The 19206-nt window shown below is 40.9% G+C and overlaps 1 protein-coding gene across 4 annotated transcripts in view; it reads right to left on the bottom strand.

The window, feature by feature from the left end:
* Positions 1 to 19206, bottom strand: part of HGFAC (HGF activator) — a 51975-nt gene that overhangs the window by 14721 nt on the left and 18048 nt on the right. For 3 of the 4 annotated variants that reach the window (XM_075040728.1, XM_075040709.1, XM_075040719.1), the window contains 3 exons: positions 14546 to 14659; positions 13254 to 13385; positions 11729 to 11839 (listed from right to left, as the gene is read on the bottom strand). In XM_075040728.1, the coding sequence (XP_074896829.1) occupies positions 11729 to 11839; positions 13254 to 13385; positions 14546 to 14659 (357 nt within the window). The remainder of the gene's footprint in view (positions 1 to 11728; positions 11840 to 13253; positions 13386 to 14545; positions 14660 to 19206) is intronic. The other variant, XM_075040738.1, reaches the window with a different exon arrangement.

Below are 19206 nucleotides of genomic sequence, written 5' to 3'. Positions count from 1 at the left end.
GACATGTTCTATGACCTGTATACTCAGCTGCCAAGATCTATCAACAGCACATACCAGCATTATGGCTGAAAAACATATGGGGATGCATTTGTATCCAAATAGCTACTCTGAGCAGAAAGTCTACACCTCAAAACACAGCTCAGAGTATCCCAAAGGAAACACAAAACCATCTAATGTACAAAGAGGATTAATTGTGACCGAGCCTCAGAGGGTTTCTTATCCCAGCCATGTCAGTGTGACTTATTCTTGACATCTGCAAGACTGGTGGAATCTTCTTCTAAACTTATAAACATACTTAAATATGTAACATCATGATATCGCCTGCCTGTTGAAAAACACACTGTCAGGATAATCTATCACATCACACAGTGTGGACAGCTATTGTCAAAGATCTGTTTATTTTGACAGAATAAGGTGACACATGAACCGGGACACGTAACCAGCACCAAAATAGTGAATCTCAGTACTGAACTGCTGATGTCAATTATCCTTCCAAGTCATCAGTGTAGCAACAGACCTCAAAACCACAAGCCAGCATATGGCATAAATTTGGGGGCTGGAGGTCAAGAAATTTGGTGCAAGAATTTCAGTGTGAGTTAGCATAAAAATACTTAGCAAAATTTGCTTTCTAGCTTGGCCCAGCAGACACTTCTGAGATGATGAGACAATATTTTCTCCCACCCGCACCCTGAACCAAATTCCCTGTATTTCAGTAACTATGAATATAACATTAAATCAAGCTCATATTTTAACAACCATAATCTAGGAGCTCACAGAAAATAGTTTGTCTATCATTTGTATTGCTAGCAATAGTAACCATTTCTTGGCAACCCTGCCATTTATTTTCTGGACAAGTTGCAAGCTATGCTGCTTTGTTTGCCTGAAACAGTGTCATGAAAATACCACCATCATGCTGTATGCTAAATTCTTTCATTTATCCAGGAAAGTGCCAGGTGCTGTTTTTATTTGTACTGTATTTCCTACATTCAGAAATTATTTAGAGTTGCCTACTTTTACAAGGATGAAACGAAAGATTCTGTTTCAGTGCAGAACCAGGGCCATATTCTGCAATACCAATGGTTTGAACATCTTGCAGACAGTGTTTACAAATTGTGCTCACCCTTGTCAGGCTTAAAATCCAATGCATCTCTGTTTCATCAGGTCTGCCAGACATTGCTAAAGCTGCCAGAAGATTATAACTGGAAGAACTTGGGCACTTTCTAAATCATCCCTCATGTTCTCCTCCTGTAACTAAGAAGTTTAAATTACATATTGCACTTGTTGAGAGCAATAGTAATATCTCTCATCAGTTTTTTGTTTCTTTTTGGTTTTATAAGGAGTATTTTGGGCACAGGAATAAAATGACTTAATCTCGTATCTTGGGGAGAAGCATCTAGGTTAACATGGTCGTTTCATTAGTAGCTTTACATTGGTCTATTCTCCACTCCAGCAAGTTTTATTTCACTAGCTTGCAGTAGCACCATGGTACCCACATCACCACTCATGAAAGGGCACTTCATTATGTATCTAAAGCCATTAAGAAGTATACGCAAAGCCTAATAAAATTTATCACCCATAATTCAGGACAACCAGTTTTCCAAAAAAATCTCTGCAACTATTGGCGTCGTATAGATCTTTTGCTTCTAATACTCTTTTTTGAACAGTTGCAGCACTGAAAAAATATCTTTTCCCCTCTTCATCAGAAACAATGTATAGGTGGTCTGCTTTCAGCAGTTCCTAATGGGTTGCTTTAACTGGGAATTGTTCAATCTCAATTCCTTATAGTTTCTGCAACTTCTCATAACTCTGAAACATATTTATTTTCTTATGTGGAGGAAAGTAATGGAGGGCATAATATATATATTTTTCTGTTCATTCACTTCCCTGCGGTACTGTCAATCACTATGTTAAGAGTAGAAATGGCCTAAACTTTCAGATGATGAAAGTTTTGATGCAAATGGAGATTCACGTTACTCTGCAGACCTATGCCACTATCACCACTGTTCATTTCCTTCCAGGAAAAAAAAAAAAAAAACCAAACAAAATTTAAACCTAGAAATAATTTCCTGTTATGTTTTATTTTTAAAATCCAAGAGGTTTAAATAGCTCACGTAAAACATTCTACTTTTATTAGGATGGCATATTTTATCAGCATGTCACACCAATTTCTTGCCTTTTATTTTTTCATTAAAAAGAAGTTTCATGTCTTAAAATTAAAAGCAACCTGAAATAGCAGTTATCCAACCAGTTCTAGTTGCTAACTTCCTGAAAACTTTTCACAAGACTTTTTGTCACCAGATCTTGTTTCCGGTTCTGCAGTTACATACCTGAACATTTTTATGAGTTTCTTTTGGAAGTCTTTCTGTAGAAAACTTTTAGATTTACTTTTCCCCAAAACATCTCATCAGCAATTTTCCTAATGTTTTTGAGCTTCAACTGTATTTTCCTTGCAGATACGCATAAGCTGTTTCATTCTGTTAATAAAAATGCATTTTCCCCCGATGTTCCTAATCCTGGGATAGCATAGTGTTAAGTAACCTTTCATTCAGTAACGCTTTGTTTTATCCCTGACCAACCTGTAATGCTTTTGTTAAGTACAATGTTAGATGGATATCTTCTTTTGTATTGCTCTGTATCAGCTGATAGCAGGAAGGGATGGGGGGAAGAGGAGAAGGGCATAAATCCCCTCTCTGCTTCCAATTACCTTGACAAGAGGTCTTCTCCAGTGTCTTAATCATCAATTATGCCAATGGAAGAGTTCTTTAGAAAATCATAAACTAAAGCAAAGCCTTGGTGGAATTAGGAGAGCATCCTTCGTTCAGAGCTTCCCTGGAGCACGTGTCCACTCCTGTTGCAGTGCCTCAGGAAGCTCCAGACCCAAGGGCTTGAGCGCTTGAGCGCTTGCTCTGCCTCCCCTGCACTGGCCGGAGCGAGCACTTCAGTGCTCACCAGATAGCAGCTGGTTTGCAAGACAGGGCATTCATATCTCTCTGAAGCCTTTCTAATGCATCTATCAATGTAGATTTCCACCTGATCCTGTTTCATCTATTAACAATGAAGATGAGTAGCAATGAACAATGACATTTTGTGCCTCTGCATAAGCTTATTGCTTACACTGCCTCAGCATTGCAGGACGTGTTGCTCTCCAAGGCATCCTTTACAAGGGTATCAGTCAAGTTTCCTTCCTACGTGAGCTCAGACTTATCGGATGCCTGCAGAAGGGTCCGTCTTTTCTTGATTCATCTAGAAGTTCCCTGATCTCCTTTCCTGGGTAGCCATGAGATCCCCTCAGAGATGAAAGGTGTGAAAGTCTTTGATTTCAGGGAGCTGTGCTTCCCCCGCTGCAAGCGCAGCTAACCACTAGCCTGAGCTGGCAATAAACATGCGACAGAAAGGAGTCTCCAGTATTCCTAGAGACTGTTCTTGCAGGCATCTCACTGCGTCAGATAAAGCACTGAATCCCCACACCCCCCACCCAACCCCAGGTATTCTGAAAGCAGTAAGGTAAATATTCCTGTGCAAAATAAAACCAACACCACACAGAGAGCTTTGAAGGATGTCCACATTAACCTAGCACTGCTCCCAAAGGAAGATCTGGTTTATCTTTCAGTGGCTCCCTGTGCGGCTGAAAATCTCTGTAAATATCTAGGAGGATGGCCAAGTGAGCATAGACTGCACTGAAGAAAGCAGTTGCCATCTTTTGCACTCTTTAATGGTGAGAATGTGAAGTCTCATGAGCAGGGGCAGGAGATTGCATGGCAGCAGCCCCAGGACTGGACTGTTCCTGGCTTGGAGCAAATTGCTTCACATTTTCATGCACTAATACCTGCCTGTGAAAGTGAGAAGAACAGCACCCACTGTAGCTTTCAGAGTTTGAAAATCAATTAACATAAATCACAACTGAAGTATATGGGAAGCTATATATCTATATAGCTATATTTCTATATAATTCAATCATACATTTATAATATTTATCTAGATTTCAATATTTCTGTTTGGGTTTATGATTTAATACAACAGCAGATAATGCATGTCACTAATTTATAATGAATAATTGATTCAAATGGTTGTGCTGCTTTCTGGTTTGTTGAATAGCAATAAAACCCCTGGACTAACAACACCTAACACTGAAATAAATCCCTGCTGAAACCATAGCCTGATTATGAAACACACAAACATTCTGCCTGAGCCACAAACTGGGCAGAAATGTGGAAAAATTGGCATCCTTTTGTAATGAATTAAATCTAATAGAAGCTTACCATGTAAAAAAAGGATGGATTTAAGACTGGGAAAACAAAGTGATTTATAAAGCACAAAAGATCTTTTTAAGTTGCATCCTAACATAAGGATGGTACACTCCATTCACTGAAATGAGACTTATTTTTTAGTATATTTCTTCTTCAAAGTATCTTTGTACCTTCATACTTGCAAATACTTAGATCAACAGAGCTAAAATTGAAGAGATTTATGTTTGTTATAAAAGCTAATGTACAAATCTACCTTAATTCTTTCACACAAAGATTTAAATCCAGAAATCTATAAACTCTGCCAGTATTTTCTTATAGCTTAGAAAAGAAATATCCTAGATAAGAGGGAGGACTCGTTCTTTTTCCATTTCATTTTTCTATTTATAATCTTCAGTTCTAACACAATAGTTATGATTTACAGAGTCATAAATTCAATCAACTAAGTAAGTATATAGAGCTAAATGGAGCAACATATTTAGGAAATAGGTTGTCAATAGGTAGGGGAAAGAAATTCCAGCAGCAACAAGCAAATCTCAGTGCTATATTCTTTTGACAGGGAAACAACCTGTTGCATGGACTACCTTATGGGATTTTCAAGACTGAGTGCCTAATTCATAGTGATAGCTTCCATTCTTTTGAAAATACCTGTAGGTCTTCATGTGTTAAGAGAATGACCCAAGATAAGTCTCTGGACAGGAAAAGAAACTGACTGTACAGCAATTAATGATGGTCAGTAGATGAGCCATTGCTCTGTAGAGAGCCAGTAATGAGAGGGGCATCTCTGGAGCACCTGAAACACCCAGTGTGAGCTGGTGGGAGAAAGCAGGCGATGCGAGAGACAAACAATGCAATGGAGATTTTTGCAGTAAGCCAAGGGGTGAGCTGAAAGCCTGTGAGCTTCTGTACCACATCTATCACATCTTCCCTTCAATCACCTTCCTAACTGGCAATTATACAGCAAAACAGATTGCATGGATCAAGAGATGTCAGACCCCTCACATTTCAAGAGGAGATGTGCCCTCTATAAAACATAATTAACCAATACCACTGTCATGTCTCAAATAAATCAAAAATAGGATTAAAAACACCTTTATGGCTTTGAATTAACCAGCACCCAATAACTGACACTGCTGCCAAGTCAGGCACTCTATCATAAGAGTAAGGACTCAGCAGCTGCTTCATATTAGCAGCTGCTAATATTAATCGTATTAGTTTATAGTAGGATTACAACAAAGACTTGTCATCTAAAAAGGCACCACTGTAGGAACACAGAAGGCACCACAGAAACCTTAGTGCCCACCAACATCCGGAAAAAGCATTTCTTTGTAAAAATAAAGAAGTCCTCTGTTGATCTTGAAACTACCCCTATCTCTGACTGGAGAAATTTTTGCCTATTTCTTGGTATTTGTCTTATCGCTCAATCTTTATAGAGTTAATCCTTGCTATATGCTATACTGCTAACAGTATAGCTCATTAGCTCTCTCCTCTCTAGCCTACATTTGCTGTAACCTCCATGCAAATGGTGCTCCCTTCTTCGTTTGCATTTTTTCTCTATATCAGCCAAAATCTTTATTATGTTTCCTAACTCTATGAAGAAACCTGGGAGATCAGAGTAGCCTCTCTGTTATTGCTCACATCTGTCACCTCCATAAATGACACCTTATAATTACCGTTTTGCAAAGCCACAGTTAGCCCTAGTCTCCTCACCAATCCCCTATATTGGCACTCTTAGTGCAATGAATGAGAGGTGGGTTCTTAGTTGATAATGCCATGCTCGCTCACTCCATCTTCCAATCCCTCCCACCATTTATCATTGCAGGTGATAGTCTACTAGATCTAGTTTGTCTCCATGTAATTCCAGCATTATTTGAATTATTTTGAAATAATCCAAAATCTGGTAAAAATCCAACCCACCATTACTATTTCTGCAACGGCACCCTTGGCTTTCTCTTCATTATCCTTGCCTTATTAACCTTTACCCTATCCTCATACAACCTCCCAGGGGACCCATAAAACTTTACCCCTGCAAAAAACATAGTCCCCTCTCCAAGCCATATCAAACCATAATGATGCTTTTTTTATCTGCTATCCCATACATTCTTCCAGAACTGTGGAACCTTATTCTTTTTCATCCTAGTTTTATTACTAATCCCCAATGGTCCATACATGCAAGCAACAAGCAGCATCTCAGCCCCACTTACAAATCCTCCTCAACTCTCAGTAGCAGAACTACTTCTCCAAGCTCAGTGGGGGACTGACTGGTTGAATACTCACTCACCATTGTCAGCCAACTGACCTTGTTATTATACTTCACCCTATTTCTTCTTTTTTTTCCCCCGGGATTCTAGAAAATAAGAAGTTAAACACTAATCCAAAAGCATTCTAGTAGATTATAGATAACGTTGGTAAATATAAACCAAAAAGTTAAGACTCATTATCTTCTCACTGTCTTCTTCAGAAGAAGAAGATTTAAAACTTTCTCTCCAGCCTCCAGAGCTGAATTTCCTTTACTAAAGTACCTTTTTTAGTAGAAAACTGCCAACACCTTATTTCAGCAAAACAACCACTAAAAAGGTGGGTTTGCTGTCTTTTTTACTTCTTTTATTACCTCAAACTCCCCCAGTTTAACCCCCAAAGATGTGGCCAAGAGGGTTTTTTTCTTGTATGTAATTATATATTCAGCTATTCTGTCATCTTCCTTTTCTAAAAATCTTCAACCTACTTCTGACATACAACAACACATCTCCTTATATAACCATAAGCGTTCCACAATTAGCATTCCAACTCATACTTTCCTTAAAGATACAGTACCCCTATAACTGCATTACTCATAGCCTAACTAGGAAAAAAAAAGTGCTAGAAAACATAAAGAGTTTTCAAAAATACCTTCAACAACTTCATACTTCATCATGACCAAAATACTAGCAAAAACATTACTGCTACCTAAACCTTAATCCAAAGAAAACTCAAAACATACAATCCTCTGCGCAGTCCTCCCAGTACTCTCAAACCTACCATCTCCTGTAACCCAGAACCACAGTGACACGAATCCAAACAGGCTTTCCATGTGCTGCTTTCTACCTCTTCATTAGTTTAATCATGAAAAGCACCAGAATCTGCCACAACTCACCCATCCCACTGATTTACTTTATTACACGGCTACCTTATTTTCACAAACAGTTCCACAAGAACACACCCTGAACTGTCGCTGAGCCCTAATACACAAACGGGCCAGAAATAAACCCCAGCTGGCCATCAAGAACAATGTACCACCCAATGATCAAGGTAATTCTAGACCCTAAAAATCCAGTTGAAAGCTCACAAACCATCGAAATACTAGCATTAAACCCCACCTCAATTATCTACATATGACTACCAGTTATTCCTTTGATCAACAGCAACATAACAAAGCCACCTACAGAGACTAAATGTTTCGGGAAAAGGCTTGGCAACTAATTAAACAGAATAAAGATACTCCGCTAACATACCCTCCAATAAATCAAGAATAAACCTAAAAAATACAAATGAGACCCCCAAATTTACTAACAACCCACACCCCAAAACAGTACCAAAGCAATGGTAAAGAGAAGGAAGTGCTGTTACCCAGGAAATGGGGCAAAATATTTATCAGTTTCCACTTGCATATCAACTGAGGCTGACAGTGTGAATGCAATGGCGGGTTTTCAACCACAGAAACCTAAAGGCAACAATCCCTTAAAAAAATCCTACGACTCCTTCCTTCACCCTCCAACTCCCTTTAACATCTCATAAATGCTTACTATAATGAATCATCTGTCCTTCAGCCAAATAGCTCCTCCTCTTTCTTTAGCTGTGTGTCCCTCTGTAGTCACCCAACATCTCTACCATGGCTCCTCTCTGTCCAGAGAAACATGAAATGTCAAGTAATTTTACGATTACATGTTTATAACTGTTTGTCATAAGTTATCACCTTCAATGAAGCTAAGTATTTCTGAAGTTAAACATCATCTCCCAGAAAATACCCTCTCCACTCCCTGTACCAACCTGGGCCAGAGACAAAATATCACATCCTTTTCAGGTTTCACTTCTTCCTCACATTTATCACTGCCAAAGTGGCTGGGTCTGGGCCCTTTTTGTAACTTTCTCTGTACAATAAGACAACTATTGCTACTCAAGGTTGGATAATCAATTCTGAATCTTCACCTAAAGCCTGGATTCGGAGCTCTCTCAGAAAGAACTCCACCTCCAAAGTGAATGCAACTATTCTGTTAACACAAAATCCTTATTTCTGAAAATAAGTGCATATTTAAGGGAAATTATTATGAATTAAACTTAATTAAAAATGGATCCTTGAACAAATTTAAACAGCATCTGTTTGGGGAGGGGTTTGCTGGTGACATATCTCATTTCCTTTGAAATTAAACTTCACTGAAATCTTATGCATATAAACCGTATTAGAACATTTTTTAAAATGGCAGTTCTTTCTTTAGTACTGAAGGTTTCTTCTTCAAGGGCTAGAAAGTAACGTATTACCACAAAGAACAGAGCGCTATATTAGAAACTGTCTTTTATATATCGATCTCTATTGTTATAGATATCGCCTATGTTACATTTATCACCTCCCATATTTTTTTTTGTCAGCTCATAATTTGCCAGTAGCTGCACGGCCATTATGATAATGGCTTGGCAATATAAATATACATATATATAGTGATTGTTTGCAGGAGAACTTTAAGACCAGTGAAAAGATTATTTTTGAGTACTGACAGGGACCCCGTAATCCAAAAAAAGAAACAACTAATGGACATGTAAATAGGTATCTCTAAAATCATAAAAGTTATGATTATTCTTTGTTACTCACTGTTCAAAAGGGGGAAATAAAATTACCAGGCAGTAGTTTTTAAGCTAACAATAGAAAATACAAAAGCTACATCATATCTATTTAAATTCTGGAACTTCTTGACATGGCATACTGTGAAAGGGAAAGCATAGAGGAGTTCTAAAGAGTTTAGACAAATTCATGGAAAACAGGTAAAGGTCTATCAAATATGATGGTCCAGCTGCCTGCTGAGAATATCCTCAACCAGAAGTATTTCTCAGTAATTTCCTGCTACTTACATTATTCCTCAGTCACCATCTACTTTGCCAGTGCTTGAGTCACAGTAGTACTTAGAGTTGTGATCGGACAATGGCAATTCGGTTATTAATATTTGTGAGTGTGACATCAGGACAAATTAGCTGGTTTTCCATTAGAAATATATGAAGACTGGCTACTCTTTGTAAAAGTCAAAGGCAGAGGACATCAGAGAGACCTCAAACATATCACAGCCCAATAACATTTTGGAGTACTTATTGTTTAGTAAACTGATTGTTTTCTTTTTTTAAAAAAAAAAAAGAAGACATTTTTGCATCACATCTTGGGTTTAAGGTTGCCTCTATAAATGAATAATTTAGAATAAAGTACGTTTTGGAGACACTGTAACTTTCTCTGAATCAACCATTATAACCATAGACTATTCAGATTGAATGGTAACCTCACAATTCAGTCCTGTTAGACAAGGGAAACTATACAAGCCAGTAAAAAGGGAAACTATACAAGACAGTAAAAAGAAAACAACAACAAAAAAAAGCCAGCTGTGCTCACAGCATCAAATTGAAGGGTTGAAGAAAAAATTAATCCAACATATATTTAAAAATCAGTTCTACGTGCTCTGAGAGCACAAGCTCCCAGTACTTTATCAGAATGCCATTGCCCTTGTGTGATGATGCTACCAGGTCTATAGACCCCAGCACTAATTTATTTGCATTAGTTTAGAATGACTAAATCCTGGCAAAGAGGTTTTTTCATTTTTAAACTTGCTTGCAAGGCCCTGACACATAAATACAATCCTTCAGTTCCCGTTTTGTGTGGGGGTGTTAGGCAGCTGAACACAGATGGATTGTAAGCATCTAAAGCCATTTGTTTAGCAAACCAAATGTTTGCTTTATTGTTTTCAAGTAATCAAAGAGCACCTGCTTATTTCTTGTTCTAAGCCAGTCAGACAGAAACCAATATTACAGATATAACACTGTCATCCCGATACTTATAATCCAGGCTGCGCTGGTTGGATGTTTATGCACAGCATTGCTGCTTTGGAAGCTGATAACGAAATAGGAATTTGAAAAACAGTTTCACGTGAAGATGAGCAGCGTGCAGTCCTCCCCAAGACACCAGGTCACACGTACGGTGTGCACACACAGCCCTGCACCCGGATCCGTGCAGCAGCATTCCCAAAGCCTGGGACAAATAACCCTAGGGCAACTAAAGGACAAAAAAACAGAGCTACAATATCGCCCCTTATGAAGGACTTGGAATAGTCACAAGCTTATTTTGCGCGATTCATTGGATACCTGGTGAGTGAAGTTTCAGGATCAGTTCATACACCATTCAATTTGCCAATTCACTCCTGCTATTTGTTATTCCAGCTGTACTGCTGGTCTCCCAAATGGATTTTTTTTTCCCCAGCTTGAGTAGATGGCTACACCATTTGTTAACCATCAGAATAATAAAAAGGAATACCAGATACCAAGTCCAGTATTCACTACCATGGTTTTTTACTCCACCACCCATTTGGACAACTAGTTGCCCACCATAGCTACCAGGAGTCTTGTCTTCAATTTTGATGAGCCCTGGGATTTATGTACTCAGAAGGACATAGCCAGTGAGTTGATGGGATCACAGGCTTGTATGACTGAAGGTCTATTATAATTTATGCCTAAAACCTGCTGTATTTGAAAAGCAGCCACTGATATAACTTGAGGATTTAGCATGCAAGTAAGTTTTACAAGCAGATTTAACCCCTACAGTGAGAAATGTTAAGTCTTCTGGAGGAAAATTGTATCAAAAACTATGTAGCAACTAATAAGAAGCAACACAGAACTAACATGTAGGCACCAAAAAGCAAATTTCTCTGTCCTGACCCACCAGTGCAAGTAAGGATTTTTAGATAAGCTGTACTGGGCTAAATGTACTATTAATTTAAAATACAAGAAGACCCAAAGAAAGGGTGTGCATTTTATCTTTGTCTACTTCCCACAATAATCTAGTGCTACCAAATACAGTCAGCTGCTAGATTTTGTCAGAGCATAAATCCCTCCCTTATGAGGGGATGCATGGATCTGTGGGGAAGCATTTGGACTAGAGTACAGCTCTGTGACTGATCCTGCAACAGGGAAGCAAGCACTTATTTGATGGGCCTGAGTAATTGGATTAAAATTTCTGTGTTTAATTTTCCATAGAGTTAAGGACATGAACAAATATTTTTAGAATCAGGGTCTTGGTGGTGAAGAGTGTGCTGTGTTTTACACTGGAAGAATACATTAAACACTTCCTCTGTGTGACTCTTGAGTTATTACAAGAAATGTCTGCAAAGGCAGAATACAATACAGAGGCAAAAACCATCAGCTTCACACCCAGATGAAAACTCCAAATTCCCTGCCCTCTAGTAGGTTGTTATACTTACCAATATTGCAGTACTTCCCTGCGTAACTTTCTTTGCAATCGCATACTATTTTCCCACTGAAAGTAACCATTTTACATTCTCCACCATTCATGCAAGGATCATAATCACAACCTACAAGCAGAAACCAAAGATCAAACGAAAGGTACAAACTATTCAAGAGAATCAGTCCATTTTAACTTACTTTAGTACACCTTCTCTGTGCATATGCATTTTGGGGAAGTTTTTCCTTTTTTGCTTATCTCAGACCTACACTTGATATAAATTAAAGGAAACTCAACTGATTTCTGCCCACTGAAGTCTGTCTCATTGTTTTCACTTTTATTGGACAATGTCAGCCTAGCTATATTATCAATGAACAAATGAACAAATATTATCAATGAACAACAGGTAAAATGGGGGTGGTGATTATTATTACTGGTGGTGATGGTGATGGCGTTAGCACTTCTTTCCGTACAGAGGGTTCTGCCGATTCCAAGTTTGCCACTGAGCTGCATTAAACTTTATAACATATCTAGCAGGGAGCTCAGTTAAATATTTAGGATCTGTGACTGGGAAGTATCAAATCCTATCAAATTTCCCAATTCTCCCATGGACTTCCAATGTCCTAGAAAGCCACTGACTCTCCACGCTTTTGTTTCCAGTTCTGTAAGGTGGGAATAAAAGCACCTACCTATTTCGAAGGGCTTTTATAAAGCTTGCTTAGTACTGTAAGTTACTTGGGAGTCTGGGCAGGGTAAAAGTCAGCCAGACTGAATAACAGAATAGCCATACCAGAGCACACGTATAGAGGAGGTATACGGTTTGCTTCCCACCATCTCTCCCTCCAAAAAGGAGGTGCTGTGCTGGCTTCATCAGACAAGTGACGACCCAAAGCGCATGCCCTGCAGCTAGCCGGCCAGCTGTGTCAGGCACCTGGCAGCCCCAAAACAAGGAGGAGGCTTCATAACATAAGCATCACTGCAGCCAGGAATGGGTATGTCGGGCCAAAAACTATGGGGACTCTGGGGTCAATGCAGGGCATATGGGATCCTGGAGGTGGGTAGAGTTTACATGCTGGCAACTCAAGAGTGGGATAGCCTTGGGAAGAAAACCCAGAGCTGAAACAGCAATATGAAATGATTGTAGGTGTGCAGGGGAAGAGTAGAGGAGGGTGTGCCTCTCAGGCATGTTACAGTTTCGGAGGAGAAATTTTACCACCTCTACTGTATAATCTATTGCATATTCTTACATGCTGCAGTTCAGGGTTGCATCCCTCTCAAAGAAAACACTAAGATGTGTCCCTAAAATTCAGCTCAATGCATATAATTGCTTCCTCAAATAAATACGGACACATTGAAATGATTTCCTGGGTCAGCATTACTGCTCATACATGGAAAGGTAAGCTAAAATATCCTCTTTTGGGGAGGGTACATGAGCTGCAAGAGCAGCATTACTGTGTATAACACCGCTCAGGCTTTGATATCCTTACTGTCCTTTATCCCCACTGCATGCAGGCCAATAGCTGTAATACAAAATAGTGCCTTACTTTTGTGTTCGACACTCCTGCACTCGATCTGACCGTTCACACACATGCACTGCTCCACAGCTCCTTGTTGGACTCTTGACCAGCTCATGCCCACATCAAAGAACTCATAGAGACTGTTGTCAAAACATTTATCTGAAACGTAGTTTAAAAAACAACACAAGCTTTCTGAGGTTATTTCTTGCAAGGCATGGCACCACAGTCTCCATCATTGCCTGCTCATCCCTTTTTTCCTGTTGAGCAGATACATGTTTGTTGGCAGTGGTTCTCAAGTAAGCAAGCCTCCATAGTGTGGAGGCACTAAGCCACTCTCACAGCAGCTCCAAAGCCCTTGAGGCAGAGGTGGCTTTCTCTTCAAGCCCTATAAGCACGACAGCATCACCACTACTTAAGCCCTTCCAAAAGTTCATTCAGCAAACACAAAAAATAAAATCAGCAGCGGTATATACTTCTGTCTGTCCCACTGTACTGCATCATCCACAGATGATGGGCCGTGTTAGAGACAGTGGAGCATGAGGACTGAAAAAGGCTTCTTTGATTCTTGTTGGGAGAGAAGTCTAGAGCTTCAGGGAACATGGTTTAGTGGTGGATTTGGTAGTGTTAGGTTAATGGTGGGACTCAGTGACCTTAAGGGTCTTTTCCAACCTAAATGATTCTATGAAAAGCCTTCATTAAACAACAGCAAACACAACTGAAAACCCTAGGTGTAAAAGCCTAGTTCCTTGCTTGATGTGCAGTAAATTGGGAGTGACACCACTATAAAACTGGAAAAATAACCCAAGCAAAGCCTTTTGGCTTGACTCTCCTCCTTTGAAAATTACTACCCTGAAGGTGGAGGAGCTGCCCAGGTGCAAAGCTGACATCACAGGAAAAGTCATAATAGACCCATGTGTGCATATACATAAGGGATAAGGCGTCACCTGAAATTTTGTTGCTTTTTCATGTCTCTCTGCCCTACCTACTAGATGATATTAGTAATTTCCAAACATACAAGGGATATTTAAACCTTAAAAACAGCAAAGGGAGGGGAAGAGGCTCTTTGTGTTTCCCATAGCTTAATACCTCACTGGCTCAGAGCATGCTTGGATTTATAATTGTATAATCAAGCTATTTTCAGCTGGCCTGTCAGCAATGGATTGTCTGTCATAACCACTTGGAAACCCGCCTACACAAATATTCATGCTGCAGTGGTCTCTCCCATCACAACAGCACTACCTTTTCATTAAGCGAACATTAACGAACTCTACTTATTGCTCGTACTTCATGTTGTAACCCTCATGGAAGAAGGTACTTACTCATCTGACAGTCCTCGCCCGTGAATTCCTCGGGACAGGTACAGTGGTACATCCTATGGCCATGAGCAAAAGAACAGGTCCCTCCATTTTGGCAAGGGTTGTTTGCACAGTGATCTAGACAGGCCACATAAGAAGTTGTTGTTAATAGCTGCCAGATAAGCCATGCTTTGTTGTGTTAGGCGTCAGCTTGGTTACATGAACCATTTTGGTTCAACGCATGGTGGTTTTAATATCATCTATTAACCTAAAACAAAGTTTCTCCAACCAATTTACATTGGTTTTGTTTCCAGCTGTATAGCAGCTATATTTATCCAGCTTTTAAAAACCGTATAGTAAATCACTGAGCTGAACCTCCTCCCCCAGAGTAACTTGTCCGAATGTGGTAGGTCCAGGCACGCATGTAGTTAGTTGCCAGAGCTGCCACTGTGGCGAGGAAGAAGATGGGGCAAATGCCCACAAGATGGAGCTGTGCCTTTACACTGGGGAGGGAAGGCTGCAGCTCTGCCTCTGCCCGGATTACTGCCCTGCATGCTTAGCATTTCAACATCAGTGACCGGGATTATGCATCTCTCTTTCAAATTACACAAAGGACAACCCTCGACAGAAGAATTTGCCATGGATTTTTGGATTATGTCTAAAACTAATGGACAGCTGGAACAAGGGAAAAAAATGTAAAGCAAAACAAGGGCACATCCAAGTAAATCAGGCCAAGCAATATTAAACTGGACCAGGCTAGTATATCTCTGTTTTCTAAAGAATTTTCTAAATCATGGGAAAATATGGTGGGAGAGGAGGGGACGTGCCAGGACAACCCTCTTAACTCCTGCAACAGAAGCTTTACGTGGCAACGTGCAATGCAAAAGTTGTAACAGTCTTGCTGGCCAGGCAACATTCCTGATTTCAGGCAGTGTCGAGGGAGTTATCTCCCCTGAAGTTAACCAACATCAATGTTTTACACCTGCTGCAGAGCTGGCCCGACAGCTTGTCTGCATTTGAATCTTCTTTTTTAATGCTGGTCAAACTCTGCGAGGGCAGCTGTAGAGCTACTCAATCCAGGTGGTGCTTCAGCTAGAGAGTACGGTCCTAAGCATGGGATGCAACATATAGAAACATAAGCACACACATACAGGGCTGAAGTGAAGCACGAAAGGTACATTTGGAAATTTGCTACAGCAGTGTAAATGTGAGGTTCCCCTGCATGGATCAAAATATTTACTTCAGAATAGAGTGGTGTAATTGATATCAGAGAGCAGGTCTGGGTGTATTCACTGGTAGTTTCACTCCACGATAACATCAAGTGAGAGCAAGTAAAGGCAGTGATGTTCCTACTGTTCCTGCTGTTCAATAGTTATGAAACTTTTAGTGGTGTAATATTTCCTCAAAGGAAAATCCGGCATTTCCTTTTTCCATCACACCAAACCATGACTTGATCTCCAAGCCATCTTCTGGTGCAGTGGTGCTTAAGTTATTTTTTGTACCCTCGTTAAATCTGCAAAAAGGACTTCCAGTCTATTTCTTTCCAGTCGGAGTGCCTCACTACAACCCACCCACCACTCCAGTCTGACCTCCCTGGTGTTCTGCATCCCTCCTCGCCTTTCCTGGAGCCCAGGAACAACTTCCACTTATAAGCACATGGACACCTCACAGTTCCCTGCAGGGAATCCTGCCCACCAATAACCATCCATTAACTGGGGAGTGCTGAGTCTCTGCCTGCTCAGCCAATGTCTAAAGCCACCCAGCAGTATCTCCCCACCCTCATGGGTAAAACACTCCCTGCTTGCTAGCAATCACCTTGACTTCAGCTTCACCTCTCCGAGGCTCTGCTGAAAGAGCAGTAGCCTTGTCTTGCGTTTCTACCCATATCTTCCCACAAAAGGAGGAAGGCCTTTTTGTTTCTGCCACCCACCTTTCCCAGAACTGGAATTGTTCTTCCCCAGAGCCTCTCTTGGGATGATGCCTCTTCCTCCTGCCTGCGCAGCCCACATCACTCTACTTCTTCCTTCCGTATCGGTCCAAACATCTCAAAAAACCTCACTGTCTGGCACTTTTTTCCCCAAGTCTGAGTCTCCCTGGGGGTTTGGCCATTCACCCAAGATTTCCAGACGTTCAGAGCAGTAGTCTTAACAGACTGCCCAAGATCTGGAGGTCCCACATGTAGGCACATTGCACTTTTGTGCATATATATGTACGTACATATGAGCTACACGTTCGCAGCCCAGTTGGCCCGTATGTATGAAGGGATCACATCAGGCACATGCTACACACAGTCCACAGAGATCCCCTGGGCAGGAGTGGAGGGTCCTCTGGAAACCTGAAGGCAGAGATAAAGCTCCAACTGATTTAGGGGAGGTTTGAACAAGTGCCTTGGATGTTGTTGTTACGGTGAGCTCTGGCTCTGTACAGTGCAGTACTACCATCTCCCTCCATCAGAGCCTTCATACCTGAGCTTCATTTCATCCTGAAGATAAACGCTTTTTGTTTAAACTTTCTCTTGAAGTTGGCAGATGTATTTTTCTGGATCAATGCCTCCAACACTTGCTTAACACTAATTTCTAAGCAGCTCCAATGGTTTCAAGTCTACTCCCATGTACACATGGTATTCTTGGCCTGGAGAGAGTTTGTGCTTCAGGCTTCACTTTCAAGCAGGTCCTTCCCCACCCTGGTTCACACACTCCTCACCAATCTCTCATGGCCAAAGGATACTCTCTCTCCCCAAAATTTCATTTTTTCATGTTTTTCAAGTGTCTATAAAGTGGTTGAGATTCCCCCAAACATTTCATATTTTAGTGGATTTTTTTCACAACAAAATCATATATTTTCCACATCTTAAAGCTCAGCATTATTCAGTTTGACTGCTTCTTTCTTCCCAGCTATCTTCCCCAGCAGGCGAACTTTCCTCCTGTTTGCTTGAAGTTCCCTTCAGCCATTATGCAGCTCCTTCCTTTCACCCTCAGCATAAACCTTTTCTCTTTGAGCTATGGCTGGTGATCTGTCAAACATTTTCCAAGTCCAAATACAGTGCTTGCTGCTTAAAAAAAAGTAGACTTATGTTTATAATTAACAGCTAAAGAGCTTTTATTTAATTTCACAAAATTCTTAATGCTTCCAGAAATAAAGTCTGTTCTTTACAACAGCCAGCAGTGATCTTTCCAGCTACCCCATCCTTTCTTTTCTTTCCTTTCCTCTCTCACACATATAACTCTTCTTTTTTCTGGAGAAAAAAACAGTAGCCAGGGCAAGCCCTCACTGGTGTGAAGGTATATTGACAGAGATACCCCTCAGCGAGGGGCAGGCAGATGAGGGCGGCTTGCTTGTTGCAAACCACCTTATCTAACACTGTGGTGGGCAACAGGCAAAAATGAACCAGCAAGCTCAAAAAAGACTTGCGGGAAGCTGGCTCTCTGCGGAGATGGCTGCACGTGGGGCTGGCAGGGCAATGGCAATGGGCAGATGGAGGGACAAAGGTGGCACAAAGCACCCCCAGAAATGCAATGCTAGGCTTGGAGAACTCCTTCTTCAGCTACTGGAAAAAGCCTCTTTGAGTCAGCCAGCCACCACTGTGACAGTCAGTGTTTCACCAGAGGATTAAAGCAGTCATGAGTTACAGCTTCCAACATTTTAAGCTCTGGGAGGGCACTCATGAATAAGTTAGTGCAGCCCTCATAGCCTGACTCTTGTAAGCATGAAGTGTCTATAAAGTCTACATTCGTGTCTGACATACTTGCATTACAAAGGCACATACATTGCTGCTTGTTTTGGGGTTAGGTCATTTGTCTCTGATCTACTGTTAATCTGCTTTAAAGCCAGGCTGGAAAATAATTTAAAGCTGTTAAGTTTAAAATGATGATGCTGTGCACTGCTTAATTTTAGATTGTCAGCATGATTCACCTAACGTTGGCTTTTCGAGCGCTCCGGTAGATTGCAATCAGCTTGGCGATGAGAATCCTGACACTGCGGAGAACTCCCTGCAAGGGGATGGTGGAAAATGACCTTTGTTTGAAAGTAGGAAGCAAACATCTAAGGGCATCTGTTTGTATCCTGCAGACTAAACAAGACAGGTCACATTCGAAAGTAGTGAGATGGAGAAGAGAGGAACTCGATCAGCATTTAGACACAGATCCAAAAAAACCCTCAGGGGCGTCAAGTCTGATCAGTGCAACACCTGATATTTCAATGCTGGTCTGTTGCTGTAGGAATTGAGAATTAGATATATATAGTCCTTACAAACTGAGATCCCCCAGCATCCAGCTCATGAAACATGGAGCTGGGGAGACAGAGACAAGCAAGGGCCAGCCCCTGAGGCTCTGCTGAGGACAGGGATGGATGTTCCCCACCAAACTGCTTGGGACGTGGTGCTTTCACCCAGTGTGGCAGTTGAAGTGACTTATCTAGAAAGGAGAGTTTGCCGCAGACCTTGGCTTCCCGTTTCAGACAGACTTTCGCAATGAGACGATTGTAGCACGGGAGTGTGGTGACCACAAGAAGCCGTAGCACCGCTCAGCTAAGTAACCCTTTCATTGTCCCTCAGTACTCCTGCAGTGAATGCGTCTGTCCTCTTGTCTTCTCTGACACAGCCTAAAGCCCAAGGAATTCTGGTTTTGGAGGCCTGCTCTTTACCCTGAGATCTCCAGGAAGGACAGCCAGAAGTGATGGCTGTGTGT

This window comes from Buteo buteo, chromosome 1, assembly GCF_964188355.1.
Source record: "Buteo buteo chromosome 1, bButBut1.hap1.1, whole genome shotgun sequence".
Classification (NCBI taxonomy): domain Eukaryota; kingdom Metazoa; phylum Chordata; class Aves; order Accipitriformes; family Accipitridae; genus Buteo; species Buteo buteo.
This window is presented reverse-complemented; position numbering and strand designations above follow the sequence as displayed.